This window comes from Camelus dromedarius, chromosome 24 (genome assembly GCF_036321535.1).
Source record: "Camelus dromedarius isolate mCamDro1 chromosome 24, mCamDro1.pat, whole genome shotgun sequence".
Classification (NCBI taxonomy): Eukaryota; Metazoa; Chordata; class Mammalia; order Artiodactyla; family Camelidae; genus Camelus; species Camelus dromedarius.
In genome coordinates, this window is record NC_087459.1 from 19059698 (window position 1) to 19084941 (window position 25244).

At 43.4% G+C, this 25244-nt stretch overlaps 1 protein-coding gene across 5 annotated transcripts in view; it reads right to left on the minus strand.

Moving 5' to 3' along the window:
- Positions 1–25244, minus strand: part of ARHGAP17 (Rho GTPase activating protein 17) — a 77837-nt gene that overhangs the window by 47461 nt on the left and 5132 nt on the right. For all 5 annotated transcript variants that reach the window (XR_010377682.1, XM_064478532.1, XM_064478536.1 and 2 more), the window contains exon 2: positions 215–254. Coding sequence is in view for 4 of the 5 variants with exons in the window: in XM_064478532.1 (XP_064334602.1) it covers positions 215–254 (40 nt within the window). In the remaining variant the exon portion in view is untranslated. The remainder of the gene's footprint in view (positions 1–214; positions 255–25244) is intronic.

The window sequence follows — 25244 nt, forward strand, 5'->3', positions numbered from 1 at the left end:
ACCAAGGTCTCAGATCCCCTTTTTATCATGTGAGATTCAACTGCTTTTCTTTCCTGCTCAAAACCATGCTAATTGTGCTAATTCTGTTTCAGGCAAAAAACAGACAAACAAACAAAAAACAAAGCACCAGAAGCTTCAGTTCTCACCTATGGGATTTTTTTTTTTTTTTTGGTTTGTTTAAACAGAACATTTCAGAAAGTCTTTATTTTGTTACCTGTAACAGATCTTCACTGAGGACTTCTGTTTTCTCGGCTCTGTGGGAAAAATTAAAAGTTCAGAGTGAGAAATCCAGAAATAGAAAGCAACTCATGAAACTGAGTAATTATTATCCTGGAGCTTAAAACAAAGCAGGCAGAAATGAATGATAACAAGGGGAGAAATTTTTACCAGTTTTTATACCTGAGGGCAACTGAAGCAAAATCAAAGAAACACAAAATGAAAGTTTGCAGAGAATAGCAACCCCAGATAAGAACAAATGACTGAGACCAGTGGTTCTCAAACTTGAGCATGCACAGATTCAACAAGGGGGATGGGGAGCTTCACTGATTTAAAAATGCCACTTTCTGGGGGAGGGTATAGCTCAGTGGTAGAGTGTGTGCCCAGCGTGCACAAGGTCCTGGGTTCAATCCCCAGTACCTTCATCAAAATAATAAACAAATAGGTAAAGCTAATTACCTCTCTCTGCAAAACAAAACAAAAACCTTGCAGATTTTAAAAAGTAAAATTAAAAAAAAAATGCCATTTTCCGGGTCTCACCTCAAGAGTTTCTAATTCAGTAGGTCTGAAGTGAGATCCTGTGTTTTGTTAACAAGCCCCTCCCCTCCCAGCCCAGAATTCCCTAGCCTGAGACCTATAGACCGCACTTCGATTGCTCCAGAGAAATAAAGAAAATAAGCCAATTTTCTAGAGCACATTGAACTTCAATTCTTAAAATGATCACTTCTGAGTTTCACAACAAACAAGTTTGTCACAAGTCTAGAAACATCATGCAATCAAGCACACACAATAATGACAATTGCATCTTCCTTCCTTCAGCTATCTCATCTTTACTTTAGAAACGAAGTGTTTTTACAACTTTCCCTCATCTGTGCTTTAGAACCACTGTTGACTTCAGTGCCCTTTCCAGAAAACTCACAGGGCAGCCAACAATCAGCAGAGCATTCTCAGTTGCCAGATCACAGTAATTTTTTAAGAAGACTTTTCTCCGCAGTCCAAAAAGTGATTTAGGCCAAGTCATTTAACAATCCTACCATATTCCCACTGAAATAAACAAAGAAATTTTTAAAGGAAAAAGAAAAAAAATCTGTTTCAGCTCTGAACATTGCGGGAGGGTTGTGTGAAGACCATTAGTGAACCAGAAAATCTGAAGCCTTTTTATGAGATAAACTGCAGAATGGAAGGCTACATGATCTTGCCTATGAACCAACACTAGAGAAGGGAAAGCCCTTTGGCCAGAAGGTTGTGGGACCCCCTAGAATGACCACAAAACAGTGCTAAGCTCAGAGCAGTGCTAGACGCGAGAAGTGTGGTGGCACACACTTCCAGCCCACACGTGGGTGATGACATGTCCGGTAAAACCCAGGCGTTGCCACAGAGAATTCCAATACCAGTTGTCACAGCAGTGCCCCAGTTAACTGGGAGATGCCTATAGGAGTGGCTTGGTTTCTGCAGGAGACCGAAACACTGACCTGACTCAAATACTCCCCAGGACCAGAGGAGCAGAGCCTGGAGATGAGGCCAAGGCCCCAGCTTCCAGAAGAGGCGAACTCTCAACTCTCTGAGCACGTTCTGCAAGCAGCCAGCCAAAATGTGCCATCTCGGCCCTTGCTTGGCACATGTGGTGCCAGGCATTGCTGAAGCGCCAAACACAGGTAGTCACGCCAGTTGGGGAAATGGAGTAGGACCACAGCTGACTATGAGCTCAAGGAGCCAGCCTCAGAAAGAACCCTGACAGCCTAGCAGGGACATACCTGGCATGAGACCACCATAGCTTCTCCATGATTCCCTCTCACCAAGAGCCTTGCCCCTCCTCTAGCAAAATACCACCACTGGATTATGTAACTTTCACCTTGTCTCCTCTGGCCAGGACCCAACGATCTGGACAAGGCCCTGGACACCTCTGGCAGAACTCTGAAATGTCCCTTTGAAAGAATAAGTATACACGGAGGGAAGTCCCAAGACCTATTAAAATATTCACAAGTTCAAAAGAGGAGGTTCAGAGCAAGTGTGTCTTCTTATGAAACAAAATTATTTTAAAAATATAAGAGGAAAACTTAGTTTTAAAATGTGGGTGCTTAGCAGGTGTGAGAGAGTTAGTAATAGCTCCATGGTCCAGGAGAACCAATTGTGTGCATCTTGTCTCAGCTCCTTGTTCACCGACCTCACGCTGGTAACTTGAAATGAAAAATCAGATAGAATGCAAACAAATGCAAACAACATAAACCAGGGCTTTTTTTTTTTTTTTTTGAGAGTCAGTTATATGAGCCACAGCACTGTGAGCATCACAAGGAAAAAGAAAGTCAATGTAAAAAGAAAGCAAGAATTAACTTCAGAAAAAAAACAAAAAGTCCTTTGGCAAGATAGTCATGGTCCACTACTATGCTCAGCTACAAAAAATTGATTGGATATAGTAATGTAAATATCAAATAGTATATCCCCAAATTATAATATGACTGCATTGGAAGGATGGGGGAGCAGAAGGAGAGAGGAAGGTTATACAAGAGCCCCAAACCCTCATTTATCATAACAGGAAGCCAATAAATAATGCCTAAACTTGATAACGTGAAGGATAGCAGTTTACACATATTATCTATAAATATGGATATGAGTAAATGTCAAAATAAACAGCTCAAATTTGAAAGTACTTGTCTCTTCAGCTGGAGAATCTCAACTGGGAAAGTGGGATGAATAAGGAGAGATTCCACTGTACGTTGTGATAAGCCTTTTCCTGTTATCTGACTTTTTAAACTGCATCAGATTTTTAAAAACAGTATGTTAGTTACCTTTTTAAGTATCATACTTGATATGGTTTCAAGTGACGCATAACTTTAAGTGAAGTGTAACATCAACTGTAAAGTCATTGGTCCAGCTGTCAGTCTGTACACAAGTACAACAGAGCACAGACCTCAGCGTACCCAAATGACAAGGCAAAAATCAGGATATTTACTGTCTTTGTTTCAAACTGACAGTCTCATAGAAACAGAGTGGAATGGTGGTCACCAGGACTGGGGAGTGGGGGAAATAGGGAGATGCTAGTCAAAGGGTACCAACCTTCAGTTATAAGATGGATAAGTTCTGGGGATCTGATGTTCAGGATGGCAACTACAGTTAATAATACAGACTTGGAATTTGCTAAGAGAGTAGGTCTTAAGCATTCTCATAACTGTCACAAGAAAAGGTAACTATGGGAGGTCATGGATATGTTCATTAATCTGATCGTAGTAATCATTTTATAATGTATATGTAAATAAAATCATCGCATTGTATACTTTAAATATGTACAGTTTTGTCAATTATACTTCAGTAAAGCTGGGGGAAAATAATTTTTCCTTATTACAGGCAATTTAAATAATTTCAGTGAGCCCTAAAATCTGGTTAAGAAGATGCATTGAATCTCTTTCTAAAATTAACTTTATCAATGTAGTAAACAGAGTGTTCTCAAAGGCAGAAAACACAGGGTAAACTTATTTTTTAAACTGTATGTTAACATTTTCATGTAGTATGTTCTGTGTATTTTTCAGCCTGCAGATACCTTTTCAGGTAAAGTGCTTCTAAATTTAAAGCAAAGGGTCCAGTTGCCATTATGATGGGACTATACTGAATCTGTAGATTGCTTTCAGTAGTTTGCACATTTTAACAATACTAATTCTTGCAATCCATGAATATGAGGTACCTAGGGAGGATTACTTTTAAGTGACAAATCACAACTGGGGAATGTGATAAACTGGGGTGGCTCCTTCACACAAAAATCCCCCCACTGGCCTGTGCAATCCCCATCTCAATTTTAGGGACCCACAACTGTCCCCACTTCCCCCAATATGTGGTCCAAATGACCTGACCTCCCTCATCACTGTGACTTGTCCAAGGCTCAGCCCTTTCTACGCTGAAGTGTTTTGGAACATTCATCTTTACCACAGATGTGAAAATTTTACCTAAGGGAACTTCAGCAATTAGCACTCAGAATACTGGCCAAGGTGCCCATTCAAAAGCCATTTACGGTGCAGGGGAGGGTATAGCTCAGTGGTAGAGCACGTGCTTAGCATGCACAAGGTCCTGGGTACCTCCACTTAAAAAGTAAATAAATATTGAAACCTAATTACCCCCCTAAAAACAAAAAAATTTTTTTAAATAATTTTTTTTTAAAAAGCCATTTATGTAAACCAAAGAAACTTGGTTTTGCTGAGATCTGTTATCTTTGATCAGTTTTTTAAAACTCATAAATAAAGCAAAGGGGGATGGAGCAGCATATTGAATGTAACAAGACAATGTGATCCAATCATAAAAATAATACTTGCTAAATCGGATTGTTTTAAATCAAACATGTTGCTACACAGACCTAAACTTTTTGCACATGGGTGTTTTTCTGCTTTGTCAGAGCCGTCTCTGTGTCCAGCGTTCTGTGCTTGAAAACACACTTGATGTTTCCTGTCTGTAACTGGAAAAACAATACACCGCAGGAAGGCACTTCCCACTCACCATCTTACTCTGGGAGTTGTTTTTTCCTACGCTAGCTGCTGTGTGATTTCACTAGTCACTCAAACCAGGCTTACATCAGGTAGGATTTTTCATTTATTTGTCACTTTCTGGTAAAGCAGAAGATTTCTTTCCTCCTCATTCCCAAAGCCTAAAAGCAGCAGGGCTGTGCAGGCCTAGAGAGGTTCACCTGTCCTAGACATGCTCAAATGAGGAGACGGGGTCAAAGGAAATTTTCCAATTGGCCTTGACAATCTCCATCTCTAAGCGTGGACTGATTTCTGGAAGAGTTTCCCCCATTGCTACACTCAGTGCCAGAGGCCACTATCCTGAGGCACCATTTTGTTTCCCAGGAAACTGAGGACCGCATTCAGGGCACAGACATCTGCTGCAAGCACGTATTATGGGAACCATGGCAATAAATGCTCAAGTCCACACCTTCAATGCCCGCTGTGATCATCCAAGCGTGGAGCATTACTGACCTCATGTCTGCCGGCCAGAGAGCTCCGTGGGGGCAGAGGCCAGGTCTACCTTAGCCATCAGCCCTCCTCAGCACCCAGCTTAGCCCCTGCCTGTCACACAGGGGGCGCTTAGTAAATATGCACTGAACGGGTGAATGAGAAAAGGAAATGGCTGTCACAGTGACAGAGGGAGGTTTGAAGAAAAGAACTTTCCAGATTTCAGAAGAGATATAGCAAGAAAAAAATTCGGGAACTCTAAGGCAGAAAAGTGGCCATAGGAAAACAGAGAATTGCCTTCCACTGTAAAACCCAGGATGGCTAAAATTAGTATGTGATACGCGTTTCCGCTTTCCCTACCCACCTACACCCACCCACGTCCCCCCAAAACACATATTATAATGAGTTTTTCTTCCTGATTCCTACTTATAAACATATTCCAGGACAAGATGTAAATAAATACCATTGCCTACGTCAAGCGTCGCACACTTTTCCTGGAAAGACTAGATGATAAATATTTCAGGTTTGCAGGCCAGATGGTCCCCGGTGCGACGACTCAGCTCTGCTGTGGCAGCACAAAAGCGGCCACAGATGACATGGAAATGAATGAACCCGCCTGTGCTCCAATTAACTTATTTATGGACAGTGACATGTGAATTCACATCATTGTCATATGTCAGGAAATATCACTCTCCTTTTGATTTTGCTTTTACAACCACTTAAAAATGCAAAAAGCATTCTGAGCCTACAGCAGCCGGATTTGGCCCAAAGGCCACAGTTTCCTGACCCCTAATCCCTGTTCAAGTGAAATGCCATGAAATTTCCCTTCCTGTGAAACGCCAGTCCTTTTCCATCACTTCCAAACTCCTCTGACTCTGAAGGGGGATTTCTGCACCTTCCCAACTTGCATTTCAGGAGCTGAGAGACACTGGCTTCTCGAGACTCCACCAGATGACTCCCCTACCATCCCTTCACTCGCTCTGGGGGCTCATCTTTCTGCAACCCCACCCCACCCCCACCCCAGCACACTCTCTACTCAGGGATGGCAACAGGTGGCCTGGGAGCCAATACTGTCATCCCAAGATCACAGTGCTGCTGTTTTTTGGTTTACAAATTCACGTAAGGGATCATGGTTCTGTCGGTTTTTAACTTATGCATTCACTTTGATATACCAATTAAAATTTTAAAAAAAGAAAGAAATGGGACATGGAGAGAATTTTTAATAAGCTGATTTCAAATCCTGGTCATCTGCCAATATCCAAATGCACCTCTGATGAGTAAGAAGAACTCTGACCAGTCTCCTGAGGATTCTCAATATTGCACAGCAGGCGACAATACCGCACAGTCAGTGCATGCCCAGGCATTGGTATTCTCAGGGAAGTTACAGTGGCCAGACCCACGGCGAAGTAGTCCATTTAATTCTGCTGGGAACCAGATTGTGTGCAACACTGTCATCTCCTGTTAAAGTGTTTATAAAATCCACTTGAGAATTGCACAGAGTTTGGACTCACTCATCCGATTTCACAGTGAGACAGGGAGCTACTGAGTGAATTTTTCCTGTTTTATCTCATTAAATTAGCCGTCTTCTTAAATTTCTGGGAAGGAATCTAAAATCTACTTAATTGGATTTTAAAAATAAAGGACCCTCTGACACTTTAGGAATGAATCAATTCATTACACATTCCACAAAGTAATTTAAAAAGTCTTAAAAGGGAGTTTACAGAACTCTAAAGAGGTAATCTGGGAAAAGAAAAGGGAAAAAAAAAAAAGAAAGAAAAGATCTCCACGCATGATACTGGAAAGAACTAGGATATTTATCAGGGAGAAAACGAACAAGCAGAAAGTATTTTGATAATAGTATGGGTGAAATACATCTCATAGTTCTATGCTGTGATTTATTTCCCCAAGTGATGGAATTTTACCCATATACTTACAGCTTCTCTAAGATAAGCAACCTTTATTTTTTACTTTAAATAACAATAACAAACCCTATCAAACTTCACTGAATCTCCATAATATTATTTGACTCCCAGTCAATGACTAAGATGAATTGTTACATTTTAAAAGGAGTTGAATCGGGTTTTATCATTTTCCTACACACGTCAGCTTCACCTGCAGCTTTGTGTTTGGTCAGTTGGCTTCTCCCCTCTGGCACATGGAATGGAATCTATTTGCTGTCCCTGCTGTAACCATGTGCTAAGTCTGAAAGTTCCACCAAGGACTCCTGCTTATGGCAAAGTTAGAAGCGGCAGGGCCACCGGCACACTCTGCGACACCCCTCAACAGTCTTCCGGGGGAAGTCCAAGTGCCTCCCTCCCCGCCTGCTCTAACCATTCACAGCACCTGCTTGGGCCTGGGGGCAGCTGAGTTTGAGATCTCAGAACTTCCTCAAATAGGCAAAAATACATGAGAAATATTTTGCAACACATCACAGTGGAAGTGCATGTGGAGCTGAGACCTCTTGGGGGGAGGATCAGGGAAGGAGTGGGTGCTGTTCACTGCCAGGCAAGGCAAGAGGCCAGGAGGAGCCGAAAAGCCATGCAGAAAATTGAAATCAAAAGTGCCAAGGGCAAAGCCACACCAACTCCGGGGCTCGGCTGCGACTGGGCCGTGGCCACTGGAGGAGGGGCACTCCGCATCCTAAGACAAGGTCGCACAGGCTCTCCTCCAGGTGCGTCTTCCTAAGCCAGCACGGTTGGACTTTGAAAAGCATGTTCCGATAGAAAGCAAGTTATAAATGATCTTTATGTTCTCAGTGCAGCTTACAGAGGCCCACTTCGCTTACAGCTTATCTAAATGAAAGCCCTTGAAAGCATCTGCCGAACCCAGGAAACGGTGGTTAAAAAATAAAACAAAAAACTAGGAGATAACAGTGTTTCACAACCATGGTTACACATTACAATCCAGGGGGCTTTGAAAAATAATGCAGGTGAGTCCATCGATAAAAAAAAAATGGCCAGAAAAAGCAAATTTATAGAGGCAGGGAGAAGACTAGTGGTTAGCCGAGGGCAATTTAGGGTGGGAGCAAGGATTAGCTGTAAAGGGGTCCAAGGGATCTTATCAGGATGGTGACACTGTTCTAAAATCAGATCGCAGTGATGGTTACCCAACTCTGTATATTTACTAAAAGTCATTGAATCGTGCATTTAAGATGGACGAATTTTATGATATACAAAGTGCACCTCAATGAAGTTATTAAAAAAACAAACAACAGCTGGACCCCAACCCAGAATGACTGAATCAGAACCTCTGGGGGGTGGGGTTTTTTTGTGTGCGCTTTAAAGCTCCCCAGGCCATCCCAAAGCGCAGCCAGGGCTGAGAACCAGGGCTGAGGAGCCCTGCAGCAGAAGGGGCAGAGTACCAGGAGCTGCGGGCGGCAGAGTGTGTACCAGGACACGGTGGAGCGGGGGTTCCGGCAGCGAAGGGCAGGCAGGTGGCCGCGGTGCTGCCCTATAGCCGGCCCCACGCGCACTCCTCCTAGGTCAGGACCGCCCGCATGTGGTCTGAAGTGCATGACTCACGACTGAGTTTACTCTCTTGCCTTCGCAGGCAGTGTACGTGGAGTGATAAGAAACTAATGGAGAGCAGGTTCTAAGTTTCATTTCAGGCAAAGGATAAGGAAACAGAACACGGTAGGAGCCAAGAGCCAGGGCTCAGGAAGTCAGACAGACCTGACTTTGAATCCCAGTGCCGTCACTTGGTAAGCTGCAAATGGGAGTCTCCACCTCCTCCACCGTAAAATGGGAATAACAACAACAACAACAACAACAACAACAACAACAATACCACCGTAGTGGCTGTTTGGAAACGCCACTTATCTCATTTATCTATCTTATTGCTCTCATAAACACGGTCCCTGGCACCCAGGGAGGGTGCATGGAGTGTTGGCCGTTCTGAGAGCAAATAACAACCACCTTCAGATAAATCCCAAGCAGTAAGTCTTTCTCTAAGAAAGACCCTTCCGCAGCCATTGAGCTGTTGCAGCTTCTCCGGGAAGAAGTCGCGGTGGAGCCGAGACCACACAAAGACAAAAAGCGATGTCACGCTTACAGCAGGAGCAGGGCAGGCTGCTGGGTGAAGACAAAGGGCTGGTTGTGATAACGCTGTGTGGGCTGGAGGCCACCAAAGAGAGGCACAGGCACACAATACACAGAAACCCAGAGACCAAATATGTGGTGAGTTAGCAAAACCCTTCATCAAAGGATCAGCGTCTTAAGCTGTTGAGCCTCCCACGGGTGGTGACGAGGCTGTGAAGGTGCCAGCTCTGGTGGCTCTCAGGTGTACGTGCAGAGTGAGGGGCCAGAGAACTCTCCAGATAGAAACCGCCCGAGGGCGGACTTGCCACCAGATAGTTTAGATCTTCATTCATTCAGCCAGTCTTCATGGAGCTCCCTCTCCATGTGAAGAACTGGGGAGGGGGAAAAAAGGAGAGAAATGAACCACAGTCCCCACCCTTGCGGAGCTGATGGGAAAGACAGAAATGTAAACAAGTCCGCTGGGAGCTGTGGGAGCACAGAGAGGGGAGGAATGGATTGCGCAGCCAGGAGAGGCTTCGCAGGGAAGCAGTCCAGACAGATCTCAGATAAGACACAACATCCAGAGAGCGCGGGGGAAGGGATCTGGAGAGGGTCCTGCACGAGGGCAAGGAGCAGGGGAGGAGGGGACCTGGCTGAAGCGAAGGCTTTGGTGCTAAGGAAGCAGGAGGCGATGGGGAGCCACTGATGGTTTCTCAGCCATGCAGTGGCACGTCTGAAACCCAGATCTGAATCTTAGAATGACAATTCTGATAGCAGGGTACAGTATGGGGGTAGAAAGAACACCTGGAGGGCCTCTGCAGTTACCCAGGAGACAAAAAAGGACCCGGACGCCCAGCCCTAACAGTCTCATCCCGGCCAATGACAAGTTGCTATTTTATCAGAAATAGGATGGCAGAATCACTGACTGTAAACTCACAACTTGAAAAACACTTTTAAAAGTTCAAGAAGAATTGATAAAAATCTGGAGCGCTCCCTGGTCGAGAAATAAATCAAACACAGAAACAAAAATTCATGGATTATACCCTGCATAAATCACCAGATTTCCAACACTAAAAAAAAAAAAAAAAGTAATACTTTGAATTTTTACCTTCTCTTTTTTAGTGAAAGCATTTTCACATGTATTATTCCATTTTTACTATGTTACATGTACCCTCAGAGGGCAATTTTTATTATCCCTATTTCGGGGATGTGGAAACTGAGGCAGGCACCCATTAAACAAATCACATAATGAAACAAAGTCTGTGGACCCCCAGAAAGAGAACAATTTCAAGCTCATTAACCAAAGTGGAGTCTCTCTTAATTAATTTTCATGCTAGATGCTGGGGCTGGCTTTAACACAAACTAACCATATGATCTAAAAACCCATCCTTGACCTTTCTGTATCTCTATTTATATTTCCATCGACAACCTCACACAACTTTTCAAAGACCACAACACAATAGCACAATAGGATATTTCAAAACCACGCTTTGCAAACGTAGAGCTGTATCTCTATAAATAACAATAAACATATTTTTTTAAAGGCAAAGAATGCTGAGAATTTGGGTAAGTGCAGACCCTCTAAGATTCTACAAGGAATACACATCACAGATGTAGCCCAGAAATTTCCACGCTTAGTGTGGTGCACAAAATGAAGGGAAAATACAGTCACCTGGAAGATTGGGGTGAGGCTGCTTTGGACGGATGACAGATAGATTCTGGGTGGAGAACACCATCATCTCCACGCGCCCTTTTCTAAAGGTCAAAGAAGAGTGTTCCGACACCACAAGGGCTGAAACGATGTTGTGGGTGACTCAAGATAGAACACTGATTTTTTTCAAACGAGGCTTTTACCCAAAAGGCTTTTACTCAAATGAAATGTTAACTCAGGGGAGCTGGCAGCCCACCACTGAGTTCAGCCACAGACTGCTGCCATGCGTACTCTGCCTCTAACCCTTCCATGTGGTTAGTCACTGAACAAATATTTGTTGGGTTCCCTTCCATGAGCCATCATGAGTAAGAGATACGGCCCCTGCCCTGACAAGCTGGGGACTCTCGAGGAAAATAAACCATGTCGCTCCAGTGCGCTGAGCACGCCGATGGGTGGAGCACAGCGCCCCCCGGAGAGTGGCGGTCATCAGTCATCCTTACCACTGAGAACACTCACTGAGCTGGGGCCATGTGTTTAGCGCTGCTCCAGGTGCTTTTAAGAATGAATTCCTTAAAGGTCAAAAATAACTCTGTGGGGGGAGTAGCATTACCTCCATGTTACAGATGAGGAAACTGAGGCACAGAGACTTGCCCAAGGTTTCACAGCTAGGCTCTGAACCTGGGCAGTTCTGAGCTCCAGAGATCCTGCTCTTAACGTCTGTGTTCCAGGCGCTTTACGTGCTTTCACTCATTTAATCCTCAGGATAGCTATGAAATCAGTACTACTATTGTACACATTTTACAGACGAGAAACCTAGGCACAGAGAATTTAATTTACTTGCCAAATGTTACAGAGCAATGGGAGGGCATCTAATGCAGATCGAGGATACCAGAAAGGTTTTCTGAAACTAGTGATGCCTTTTGAGGCCTCGTGGATGAATTGGAGTTCGAAGCACGAATGTTGGATAGAGGACAGTAAGGTAATGAGGACAGAAGTGAGAGAGAGAGCACGGAGACAAGGTGACCCGGCTCGGGGAAGGCCCTACCTGAAGCTCAGGTGTGAGGGGCCCGCTGAAGTCTGAGGGCAAAGCTGGGGAACTGAGAAGGCTTCGGGTACTTGGGGCCTCACACAGACTGGGAGGTGGTGGCAGTCTACCACCGAGGGAGGGGCGGGAGGGCTGACACATCCCCCTCGGAGGCCACCCAAGGCACAGGCATGCAGGGCCTGCTGAAGAACAACTGGGAAAAATGAGAGAAACCCTGCAGGCCTTTGGGCCTTAAACTGAGTATCAGAGCAGGGAAGGGTATAGCCCAGTGGTAGAGTACGTGCTTTCCTGGGTTCAATCGCCAGTACCTCCATTAGTAAATAAATAAATAAATCTAATTACCCCCCCCCACAAAACAAAACAAAATAGACACGAAAAAAGAAAAAAATGAGTACCAGGCAGTGCCACAGGGAGGGACAGGAGAGCTGAGAAAAGCTATTTTGATGCAGGCACACAAGTCCTACTAAATGTGGGGGTAAACAAGAAAACTGAGCTAAACAAGACCTGCCAGAGGGAAAATTTTCATCCCGCCTTTGGGATGAAAGTTGAAGCCTGTGATGAACTGAATGTACCAAAAGCAACAACCAAGCCAAGAGTCACACAACAACACTCTAGACTGACTTGAGCCCTCACACAAATGGCCTGACAGAAGAGGCATGCACTCCTGGTTTCTCCATACATCTGGCATTCAACCAAAACTGATCACAGTAAAAAAAAAAAAAACTTACCATGGGGGGAAAAAACAGAAAATATGCATTATCAAGATGGAATAGTCAATGGAACTAGATCCAAAGACAGCCACGATGCTGGAATTATCTTGCAGGGACTTTAAAACAACTATGATAAGTACATTACAGGAGCTAGTGGGAAAGGTGGACAGAATGCATGAATAGATGAGGGACTTCTGCAGAGGTCTGGAAACTGAAACAAATTATCCAAGCTAAAATACAAAGAGGAAAAAACTGGGACAAAATATCCAAGATCTACGGGACAATATCAGTTTTTCATAAATGTAATTAGAGTGCTAGAGGGAAAAAAAAAAAGACACAGGGCAGAAGAAACACTGAACCAAAAAATGGCTAAGAAGTTTCCAAATTTAATGAACACTAGCAAACCACTGATCCAAGCCCAGAGAACTCTAAACAAGACAAACACAAAGAAAAACACATCTAAAAAGATCAAGGTCAAACTGCTGGAAACCAAAGATAAAGAGAAAATCTTGAAAGCCGACTGGAAACTAAAAAGGCTCAGCCCTTCACATACAGGAGGGCAACAATAAGAATGATGGCTGACTTATCATCAGAACTACTATGACCAGATGACAATGGAAGAACATCTTTAAAGTGGTGAGAGAGAAAAGCAATCAACCAACAATTCTACATCAAATGAAAATATTCCTCAAAGATGAAGGCAAAATAAAGCCTTTTTTTTTTTCAGAGAGACAAAGGTTAAAAAGATTTCATCTTCTAAAGATCACTACAACATTGTGCTGGGGAGGAGGAGGGAGACGGAGAGAGCTTGGGCATTAAGACATCTATACTGATGCAGTCTGGGGTGGGGAAGGTCTTAGCTCTTACTTCCCATGCCAACTCTGGTTAGTCACAGCTGTCTGCTGCCCCAGTCAAAAAGGGACTGTGAGGCTGCAACCAAACTCCCTGGGAACCAGAAAGACTGACAAGGACAGAATGGCAGAAAGATGTGTCAATCATTCTAACAGTGGATGTTTTTGCTCCTGGGTAAATGTCAAACTTAATGTCACACCCTAGTTTCACCGTGCAGGCAGATTAGGCACAAGGAAATGTTGGAGATTTTCTCTATTTTCTAGTAAAGTATCGGGGTAGTTTAACATCAAGAAGATTGCCAATTTCCAGCTTTTGGACTTTAACTTATGTCTCTGAGGTCTTGGGAGAGAAAGAAAAAGTTTTGGCTACAAGCGTGCTCGGCATTTTAGAGCTAAAGATTCCTCCACCTTGGCACTACCGACATTTTGGTCTAGATAATTCCTTCTTACTCAGGGTGCTGTCCTGAGCATCACAGAACGTTAACAGCAGCCCTGGCTCCCACCCGCTTCAAAGCCAGTGGCAGGGCGTCCTCCTTCCCCAGTGGTGACCACCAAAAATGTCCAGATATACTGCCAAATGTCGGGGGGAGGGCCAAAACTGCCCTCAGTTAAGAACCATTTGGTTAACAGAAAGAATCTTCACGGTTGTCAGAGAGACAAAGAGGTGGCAGTCTTTCTGTAGGAAGATTAATATAATTCATTTACATTAATGGGGCGGGAGGCTGGAGGAGGTGGAAGGATGCTATTCCGAGTAATGACCTAGTAAATAACTCTTTTTTGTTTAATTAGCGCTATTGCTGATGATGGAAACTTGGGGGTGTCTTGTAACCTGGAAAATGAAAGGACATAGAAACCTGCTTTACTTCTTTTCTACAGACTGGTTCTTTAGCTCCTTGAGATTTTTTATGTTAGGGACAGTATTAATAGTTTTTAACTTCCAAGAACTCTGCATCTTTTTGTTAGTAGCCCTTTTCCCCCACGGTGGGTGCAATATCTTTTCTGAGGATTTTTCTTCCATCCCATTGTCCTGCCTTAGACAACACATGAGCAGATAAAACACCACTTGCTTTAGTCATCCACAGAGCTACTTCTCAATAAGTCACCTGGGATTTTTTTTTTTTTTTCTGAATAGCTTTCAGTACCATATTTTTTAATCTCCAAAAATTTTAAAGGAAGATCTCTTCTAACATTTCAATGGATTTTAATGGCAGAGAAGAAATAAACACATGTTTGGTCAATTATCTTAAATTAAACTGTCTCCCATAATGTCTTAAGTTCTCCTTCTCAGAGAATTTTCCCATCATGGATACCTTCAGGAACCTACTGGTGACAGTTCAATCTGTTGTGCCATAACATGTTATTATGATAGTTGTGTTCTTAAGACTGTATTAAAAATCCAAGTTGCAAAATCACCTGATAAAAAGGCAGAGAGGGAGCAGTCGGAATAGAGCATTTTAAACAGGCAAAGGAATTTCTGGGAAAATCTAGCATTTCAACAAATCTGGAGATCGTTCAAACAGGACGCTGGTCTTTTCTTATCACTGTAAATGCTCTTATTTGTGAAAACGACTTATATGTGCATATCTCCTTTGTCACCTACAAGTCTGAACACAGAACAGGAGGAAACTGATAAAAGCGTGAGTTCAGAAGGAATCCCGCCCCGCCCCCGGCTCCTTGTCGGGGGAATGAGGCTACGAGTGAAAGTGTGGACCAAGCCTGCTGGGGTTCAAAGCCCAGCCCACCATCCAAAAGCTGTGTAGCTATGAGCAGGTTACTTATCTCTGGGCCTCCATTTCCTCATCTGTAAAAATGGAGATATTGAGTTTCTAACTTACAGACTTGAAAGGATTGAAAGAGATAATACATGCAAAGTGCTAATTGCTCGAAATCCCAAAACATGGTTTTTCTTGTTGTTATAACGTAAGTAGTTAAGTGTGTGGACTCTGGAGACAGACTCACGAGCTCTGTGACCTCAGACATGTTCCTGAATGTCTCTGGGCCTCTGTTTTCCCCTCCGTAAAAGGGAATAACACAGTATTGATTGTGCTGGCTACTAAATGAATCAGTCGGTGACTAGCACTTGGAATGGTGCCCGGCATCGGTAAGCATCCAAATAAATGCAAGCTGTCCTGATTCCCATTATTGTTCTTTGGCCGGACCTTTCTGGCAGCGGTGCGGAAGGTGTGTGAGAGCAGGACACCCTGGAGGAGAACACGAGGAGACCCGCGTACATGAGACCCAGGTAAAGACGAGGGGCCTGCCCCCAAGTGAGGAGGCAGCGGGGAAGGAGAGGGGACGGGGAGCTCTTACAAAGGGACGATGAACAGGGCTGAGTGACGTGGCGTGGGTGTAGGGTGAGAAGGAAGAGCCTAGAATGATCACCAAGTTTCTATGCTGAGTGACTGGCTGGATAATAAGGTTCTTTCCCTGGAGAGGAAATTTGGGCGGACCTGAGGGTCAGGTCAGTGAGGTCTGCTTCAGAAATGCTGAACTGAAGGGATCTGCTGAACGTTCGGGTGGAGTTTTTTTCAGTGTGTTTTTTGATGTTGGCTCTGATGTATGTACGATGCCACAGAAGAGGCACCTGGGTGGGAAATTCAGAGCCTGCTGTGAGGAGGAGCAGCAAGCAGGGATTGGGGGCGTTCACTCAGAATGCAGATCCTGCAGAGAAGACGGCAGGTAAGGACAGAAGACTTGTGAACACACAGAAGAGCCAGAGTGGGGGACAGAAGAGGAGTCCCCGGGGAGGCCGGGAGCGAAGGGAAGCTGAGGGACTGGTTAAAAATGCAGACGGTGGCAGAGAGGACGGGAGGGATGAGGAGAATGGTGCCTGGAGGCCAGGGTGCAGGGCAGAGGGGGAAAGGGAGAAGCAAAGTCACGTGGGGAAAAAAGAAGGCAGAGAAAAACCGGAACCCGCAGCCGCCGAGGAGAAAGAGCCAGTGGCCAGAGAGGGACTGAAAACGCAGAGCAGGCAGAGGGGAGACAGGGCAGCGGAGCCCCCGGGAAAGGGAAAGAGGGGAAGCGGCGACAGCAGCAGGGACAGAAATGGTGGCAGAATCCAGTTTTCTCTGGAAATTAGGAGGCAGGTCATCCAAGGAGAGTGGGTGTGTCTGGAGCGGGTGGAGTAGGTTTGAGAAAAGTAAGTCTGGCGAAGGCACTTAGGAAAATGGGATGGGAAACTTAGTCAAGGACTGGAAGGCAGTATTAAAAGTCCAGCTGAGCTTGGAGGCCGTAAACTTCTGGCAGCCCCAGCCTGCACAATCAGATGATCTTTCTGGACCACATCCTGTATCCCAGGTATGGGAGTGAAGATGCCAAGAAGGAGGAGTCAGGCTATTATTCTGCAGAACAGGTGAAAAGAGAAGGCTAGCTGGACAAGGTTCTGAACGTGATGTCAAAGAGAGACTGCTGGGATGGACCGAGGCCAGAGAGGCAGGGGGTGTCAGCAAGGACAGGAAGAAGGGTTTGGGAGAGGAGTCTGAAAGGGGAAGAGGCTGTGGTCAGATGGCGGACAGAGAATTCGGGTTCAGACTTTAGAAGTGGTTCGTAAAACACGATGGCATACTACTCAGCCACAACAAATAAAATAATGCCACTTGCAGCAACATGGATGGACCTAGAGATTATCATACTAAGTGAAGTAAGTCAGAAAGAGAAAGAAAAATATCATATGATATAACTTATATGTGGAATCTAAAAAAAAAAAAAAGACACAAATGAAGTTTACAAAATAGAAACAGACTCACAGACATAGAAAGCAAATTTGTGGTTACCGGGGGCGGGAGGTGGGGGTGGGAAGGGGGTGGGAAGGAATAAATTGGGAGTTTGAGATTTGCAGATACTAATTACTATATACAAAATAGATAAACAACAAGTTTCTACTGTATAGCACAGGGAACTATACCCAGTATTTTGTAGTAACTTATAATGAAAAAGAATACAAAAACGAATATATGCATGTATATGGATGACTGAAACATTATCCTGTACACCAGAAACGGACACAACATTGTTAACTGACTATAATTCAATCAAAACACACACACACACACACACACACACACACACACACACACACACACCCCAGCAAATTTCTTTCTGGAAAAGAAAGCCAGTTTGCATCTCCACCTACAGCATACAACACAGTCTTCCTCTCACCCCTCCCCAGACAGCAGTACAGCATTGGTTTCAACTTTGCCGATTTGCTGCATGAAAAATGGAGTCGCTTTGTGCTTCTTCGATTACTTGTAATTTTGAAAAGAGTCTCATATATTAATAGCCGTGTGTGTCTTTCTGATCATGGTATTTGCTCATTAGAGTGGTGGTCTTGAAACTGACCAGAAAGCTCTCTATATTAAGGATATTAACCCTCTGTTGTGGCTGCTCTCAACTTCTGCCAGTTATTCATCTGTCATGGTTTTGATTATGATATAGGACAGACAGCGTTTAACTTTTATTGTTCATGCTCTGCACTTTTATGCCGGAGCATGAAGTTCTTTCCATATTTCCTTCTATTTATTTTACAGTTTTATTTTTCAAAAGAAACTCTTGATCCGTTTGGAATTTATGTTGGCATATAGCAGTGAGATGAAATCTCACCTGACTCTTTTTCCCGATACTAAACTGTTGTCTCGTACTGTTTCCTGACTGTCTTATGATGCCTCCTTATCACATGCCAACTTCTTAAACATACCAGGGCTTGTCCCTGGGCGGACAAGTGTGGGAACACAACAGGGAGGCTAATTCGGCCAAGGTCACAGAGGTCTGCGCTGGGGAACGGTGCAGACAGGCTCTCAGCTCCTCAGACATGAGTCCAGCACACTTTTTACTGCACCCCAACTGCCCTAAAGTGGTGTTTGTTTTTTAAAGTCCCCATCTAAAAAAGTTGAAAACATAACTAAATTAACTAACTGCCCAAAGAGCTGATTATTAAAGGAAAGTAATTTGATGTACTCATCAAATCTCATCAAGAGAACCAGATTTCTGCTTTTTGGGGGGAAATCTCTCAGAGAGACCTCGAGGGTATATTTTAGAGACGAGCAGAACAGCGCACCAAAAAGACGTGTGAGGGGCCCATCTGTAAACAACGCTTCTCAAGACACCAGTTCACAGCATGGGAGCTGCAGCCCAGCATCTCTCTGATAACCGGTCAGCTTCCTGAGCTACTGACCATGGAGATGTTCTTCTTTCATCCTGAGGTTCTTGTCCAAGGGCTTGAGGATGTCTTTGAAGTCCACGAAATTATATGCAAGTGTGTGTATGTGCACAGATTATATGCAAACATTAATATCACCCAGGTTTACCAATTACACTAATTAGACAGTATTCTCAACACAACAAAATATTTAGGAAGCACGTAAAAGCTTTGTGCATACAAAAACATGTGCCATGCTCATGCTGTGAAGCTGTCAATTCTCCCCAAGGTTTAGTTCATAGGTTTACTGGACCGTAATTCCTGGGTTTTAGTTAGTTTTGTATCCTCAGGGCCTAATCCACAGCAGGCACCCAATAAATATTACTTGGATAAGTAAGCTAAGTAAGCTTGAAATCAGTCAAAATCCTAAGTGAATTTTTCTAGGAACTAGCAAAGAAGTGATACCAAAATTCATTTTTAGACAGAAACAGGAAAGAATAGCTGGAAAAGAGGAGCTGAAGCAAACGAGGTCTACCAGGTTTAAAACACATTACAGATACAGTTAGGAAAACAGTGCGGTATTGCCGAGGGCATACACACATACCCAGAGCCAGAAATTAACGGAAGAGGAAAGAAAAAGAATTACATGTTTTTAAAAAGAGAAGCATTATAAAACAACAGAAAAGTGAAAAATCATTGTGTCTCCTGTTTCAGTAAAGAACATCTAACCACGCACCTGTTTTTTTCATCCCAAACATCATGGTGTTAAATATGTTTTCTTTTGGTGGGGGGAGGGAGGTAATTTACTTAATTTGTTTATTTTTAGAGGAGGTTCTGGGGATTGAACCCAGGACCTCCTGCATGCTAAGCACACACTCTACCAGTTGAGCCATCCCCTCCCCTCAGTTAAATACGGTTTCAGGTCAGTCTCCAATGCCCTCGTCTTAGCTCTGGCTGCCATGCTTCCTAACTAGCCTCCTTTCACCTTCTCCTCTTCCCCTTCCTCCACAACCCTAACTCCACCTGCTGCCAGAGTTGTCCTCCCAAAGCACCCACTTATCTCAACCTTCTGCATGAAGGGGCTCCCCAGTTCCACTGCAGTGGGCTTCAAACCATGATTCCCTCCCCACCTCCCCAAATTGGAACAGAAGCGTTTCTAATGCTGGCTTCCACCGTTGAGAACAAAAGCCAGTCAATACTGCCGTTTTCCAAAAGCTGGTGTTCACAAGTCGTGGGTGGCCATGTATTTGAGTCCCGCCGTGCTGGGGTTCTTTGGAGAATGTTATTAATCCTGGCATGTCCAAAAAAATGCAAAAGCAGTGAAAGTACTAAAAAGTTTATGAGAGGGGATGAACAAATATAATGAAAAGTAAAGATACTAAAAGTTACACTGTGAGAAATGATGCCTCACTAGATTTTCAGTGCATAGCAAAATTGCCTGTGTGGGGGGAAGACGGCCATCTGTTTACACTAGGCAAAGAAAATTGAGTATATTGGGTTTTAAGGCTTTTTAAGGCTTGGAAGAACCAACTTCCTCCCTCTACTGGATGGAAATGCATCCAGGGACTTGTGAATTTAAATACAGTCATCCTGGACTTGAGAACACATGCATCTACACACAACCTTTCACTACCTAATTTGAAAATAAGAGCTGGATAGAGTTTTTCCACCATTAAGAATCAAATTTAGTTGTCTTTTTTCAATTTATAGACCAAAAAAAAATCAAATTAAAGAATACATTTTCAGGGTTTTCGTTTTCCCCTACTAAATTTTTGTTCCCTTTTGGAATTCTTCATCACCAATCAGCCCTACCTTCCTATTATCAAGATTGCTAAAGTGTCACATGTCGGAGAAGCCTTCAGGGAGCCCCATGCACATTTCAGAGACCCCACACCTGAGTCTGTTCCTCCTCTACCCTAGCACTCACCAGAGCTAGTGAAGGAGAAACACTTGGGTGTATTTCCCCAAGGTACAGCTGGGCGTGGGTTCAGGCGACCACTCCAGCCCATGCATCTGAAAGTATCCAATGACCACATGAAATTCAAGTTAGTAGATATGTAAATGTTCACACTGACAGGTGACAGGTAGCTGGTAGTTGCACAGAGGAATTTCTGTGCAATTCTGAACATTTATAAATTTAAATATTTGTTATTCATTCGAGCACCTGTTTATGTAGTCTACGATTTATGATTTAAACTCTTCAGGAGGCATAAATTTGGCTAACCCATGTGGAAGAACACTGAGAAACTACAGAAGAAATGCTAATGAAACATTCAAGGAGAGATCAAATTGACTACTAGACCAAAAGGCATCTCTGATAAGGAAGACACCTAAAAACAACTGAGGGAAAGGAGAGGAAGGGAGAAACATCTTAGGACTAATTAAAACGAAGTGGTCTTTGCAAATAATCAATAAGCTGTAATTAATGTGAAATAGCAAGACAGAGGAAACCAGTCTCACAACCTGGGGGACTAAGATGAACTGAATACTGTTTTCGTATCATTTGCTACAAATAGGCTCTACCTATTCAAAAACAGTGTCTTATATACATCACAGGGTCTGACTGTTGACAGAATCTGCTTTATCTTCTGAAACTTATATCAAATCTGCACTTAGTCATAGACATGCTCTCTCAAGATTCCATCACTGCTTTAAGTAACGTGTCTTAGAAGAAGAATATTGACTTGTTTATATGAAAACATATGAATAAATCAAGATACAGCATTAAAATATTTCATTATTAATACCTAAGATCAGCTAGAACAGGTACATTTGGCTATATTCAAATTATCTTTTTGTATGGCTATCTTCCCACTCAAGTTCCTAGGAAATGGTTATATTTTTAGTCCCAGCCGCTTGCACTTGACAGGTTCTCAATAGATATTCGTTGAACTGAACTGGTAATTGAACAATGAAATTGACAACCGAACAGTAATTCTATGACAATTAAATAAACAAGTGACACATACAGAAAACTTGAGCATACAAGGAAATACAAACGTAAGGAGAACGGCCACTTCAACCTTAGTGGAAAAAATTAAAATAAGAAGCCAATTTTTAGGAAGACAATGTCGGGTGCTACTGGGGTGAAGGCGAAACACAGCCTTCATCCTGTCGTGCATAATGACGGGCACTGCAGTGCGACACTGCCTGCTGTACCATAAGCGAAAGATAGCGTCAACACATTAGAAGGCAATTTGGCAATACACTGACTATATAAATATTAATTTTCTACAAGTGTTGTGATTCTAAACTTCAGGTAATTCATCAAAAAAAATAATTTAGAGGGGAATGGCCATAATCATTAAAATAATGACTGGCCATGTCAAAACTAAGGGGAGACCTAGATGTCCCTCAGAAGGGATGAAAACCAGCTCAAGGCAGCAGAGCCAGTTGGAAGACCCTTGTGAGCCCAGGTGAAAAACAGGAAAGCTGGAGTGGGGGAGGCTATAGCTTACTGGTAGAATGCCTGCTTAGCATGCACGAGGTCCTGGGCTCAATCCCCAGTACTTCCATTAACAAATAAATAAATAAACCTAATTACCTCCCCCTCCAAAAATAAAAAATTAAAAAAAAAAATGAAAGCTTAAACTAAGGTCATTGCAAGAATGGCCACTGAGAGGCAGAAACCAAGTTAAAAGATACTCAGGAGGCAGAGCTGCCGGATCCTGGAGAGAGCCTGGATATAAAGAACACGGAAGAGGGTGGCTGGGCAGGGGTGGTGGCACTCAACACACTAGAGCAAGAGTCAGCAAACTCTTCCGCAAAAGGAACAGGCAGTAGATAGCTCTGGCCCTGCAGCCCATGCGCTCACCGCTAAAACAACTCCAGTTTGCTGCTGCAGCACATGGCCGTGTTCCAAGGAGCCTTTTTCACAAAACAGGCACTGGGCAGGACTTGGCCTGCAGGTCAAAGTTTGCCAACCCGTAGACTAGGGAATCCAGGCAAAGGAGGCCAATTTGAGGATGAACTTCATGAGTTCAATCTCAGCAGGACATTTAGGTGGAGATGTTCAGTCTAGGGATGGGGAGATGCCAGCGCCAGAGGCATAAAATTGAGAGTCGTCAGCACGAGGTGGCAGCTATGGGGCTGAGATCACCCAGGGGAGTGGTCTCAGAAGACAGGAGACAAGGACACTTCCCTGCCTGCATACAAGGACAGCTGGGCAATGTCACTTCAGGTCACTATGGCCCTGGTAAGGCAGAAGCATTATAACCTAACTTCCCTTAACTACTTTAACCTAAAGATTTTAACTTGGGGCTTTTATTCCCTTTTTCAAGATTAATATCTTTCAAGTTTCAAACTCATAGATGAAAAAGAAAACTTCCCACTGGCTGGAAAATAAGGCAATTCTAAAATAAAGTGTCCATCAACTTGATGTCTTAATTTGAAATATTTTACACTCAAAACATATACAACATCATACTTGATATCATACGTGTTTACATAGTCTATGATTTACGATTTAAACTCTTCAGGAGGCATAAATTTGGCTAACCCATGTGGAAGAACACTGAGAAACTACAGAAGAAATGCTAATGAAACATTCAAGGAGAGATCAAATTGACTACTAGACCGAAAGGCATCTCTGATAAGGAAGACACCTAAACACAACTGAGGGAAAGGAGAGGAAGAGAGAAACATCTTAGGACTAATTAAGTACGATGAATAGTGGTAAAAACAAATGTCTCATCCCGGTCCTAAGAAGAAATTCATTAGCAAAACACCACTGTCCAACTTTCACACCCAAAGAATTAGTCTCTAAACTAGAGGTCAAAGCAGGTAGCCCAAGACCAGGTAAGCTTGAAGATGTATTTCTTTGGTCTACACAGTGTTTTTTCCTTTTCCTTTTAGTTGCCAACATTTAAATATCAAGAAATCAGCATTCTGGAATATCATTAAACATGGGAAGATGCAACGCCACGGTACCCACATTCACTATGGCAACCAGCGGCTGGAGCCGAGAGCAATCATCCCCCTTAAACGAACATGTACTCACTAGTTCACTGCAGTCCTCACCATCCCCTATTGTCTTACACCTATCTCCCACTTCACTTATTAATTTGACTTGATCTGGCACTTGAGTTTGTGACCCCTGCTTACAGAATGTAATTGTGATTTCCAACTTTTTGGAAAATGGGAGACATTATGCAAAGTAAAATTTCGGACTCTCTCAAACAGGAATTTACAGGTCCATAATCCGTTATCCATCCTTTGAAACCTACAAAACAAAGAGGGTTTTTTTTTGGTAACTCATTTGGCAACAAAATTGGACCTGAGTTAACATGAAGCTGTGTATAATCTTTAAAACACTATAGAAATATTGTGTATTTTGCTACAGAAATATTAACATGTTTGATTATGGGCTATTGCCCTAGACCCCACTGGAGAGATTATATAACAGCATGTGTGCAGTAATACTTTCCTTTAAAATCTGAAAAAATCTGATTTCTGAAACTTATCTTACCCCAGAGGTTTTGGATAAAGGGCCATGGTCATGTTATACTTTTACTAACTACATTTAAGAAAACACACACACACACTTACAAAGCAGATAAGCGTGTAATAATATTTTTAAATGGATTTTTACTTCATTCATTACAATGGTATCTGCCTACATTTGAGAAACATAAATAGACATGATCTATGCAAAACCATCTGCAGTCTGACAAAAATGCCCAGTGCACATGCTGACTCTGGGCCCCTGTACCAGAGTGTTGAATCCCTTTCGGGGTAGGTGGGGTGGTCTGCTGTGTACACGCTGGGAATCACTGGCACACAGGTAATTCCATATTAGAGTAACATGCTGCCTCCACACTTGCTGTCTGTGTGAAAATGATGCTACAGCTATATGACCACATCCTTTTAGCGTTCTTTTTTGTCCCCAGTGAACAGTGAGTTTTCATTCACCTTTAAATACCCTGTTTGATATTCTAGAATTTCACAATAGGTAAAGTACATAATCAGGCCCCGAAGATAAGATTCAGAAGAAGCTGCAAAGAAAGCAGATTCCTTTCCACCCTTGCTCTATGCTGAGGCCAGATGGAATCCACTCAGATAGACGCAAAGCCCAGCTTCTTCCCCTTTCTCGGAAATACTGTTTGGAGGAAATCAGTGTGAGTAAAATGAAGCAGCAGAGGTGAGGCATGTGGAACATGATGCTGGCAGAAGTAAGGAAATGGTCTGGGATGTGTCATGGGAGAGAGAGACACTGACTCCATGTGGCACCAGAGGACATCTCGGGGGTGCGTGGGACAGAGGTATTTTGACTCATCTTGAGAATTAGCACTGCCCGGGCGGAATGGAAAAAGGTCATCAGGGAGGGTCAGGGAAGAATGTAACAGAATAAAACAAGCCAGGAAGGGGCTGAGGGGAACTGGATGGCTAATGCCGCACCCGGATGGGACAGCTGCTACTCTGCCACCCCTACCTGGACTCAGGAGGACAGAGGCACTGCCGGGTCCTCCAAGATTTTAGATTTTAGAAGAAGCTGGAAATCCAGGTTTTCGTGTGAAAACGCCTCATTTTTAAATATGAGCCAATGGCTGTTAAAAGTAAATAAATACGGAGTAGGCCAAAGAGAACACACCTGTGGCCTGCAAGCAGTGCGGATCTTTGGTTGTCATAATTCACATATCCACACCCTGAAAGGACTAGAACAGAGTTTCTCAGCCTCAGGAGTCCTGG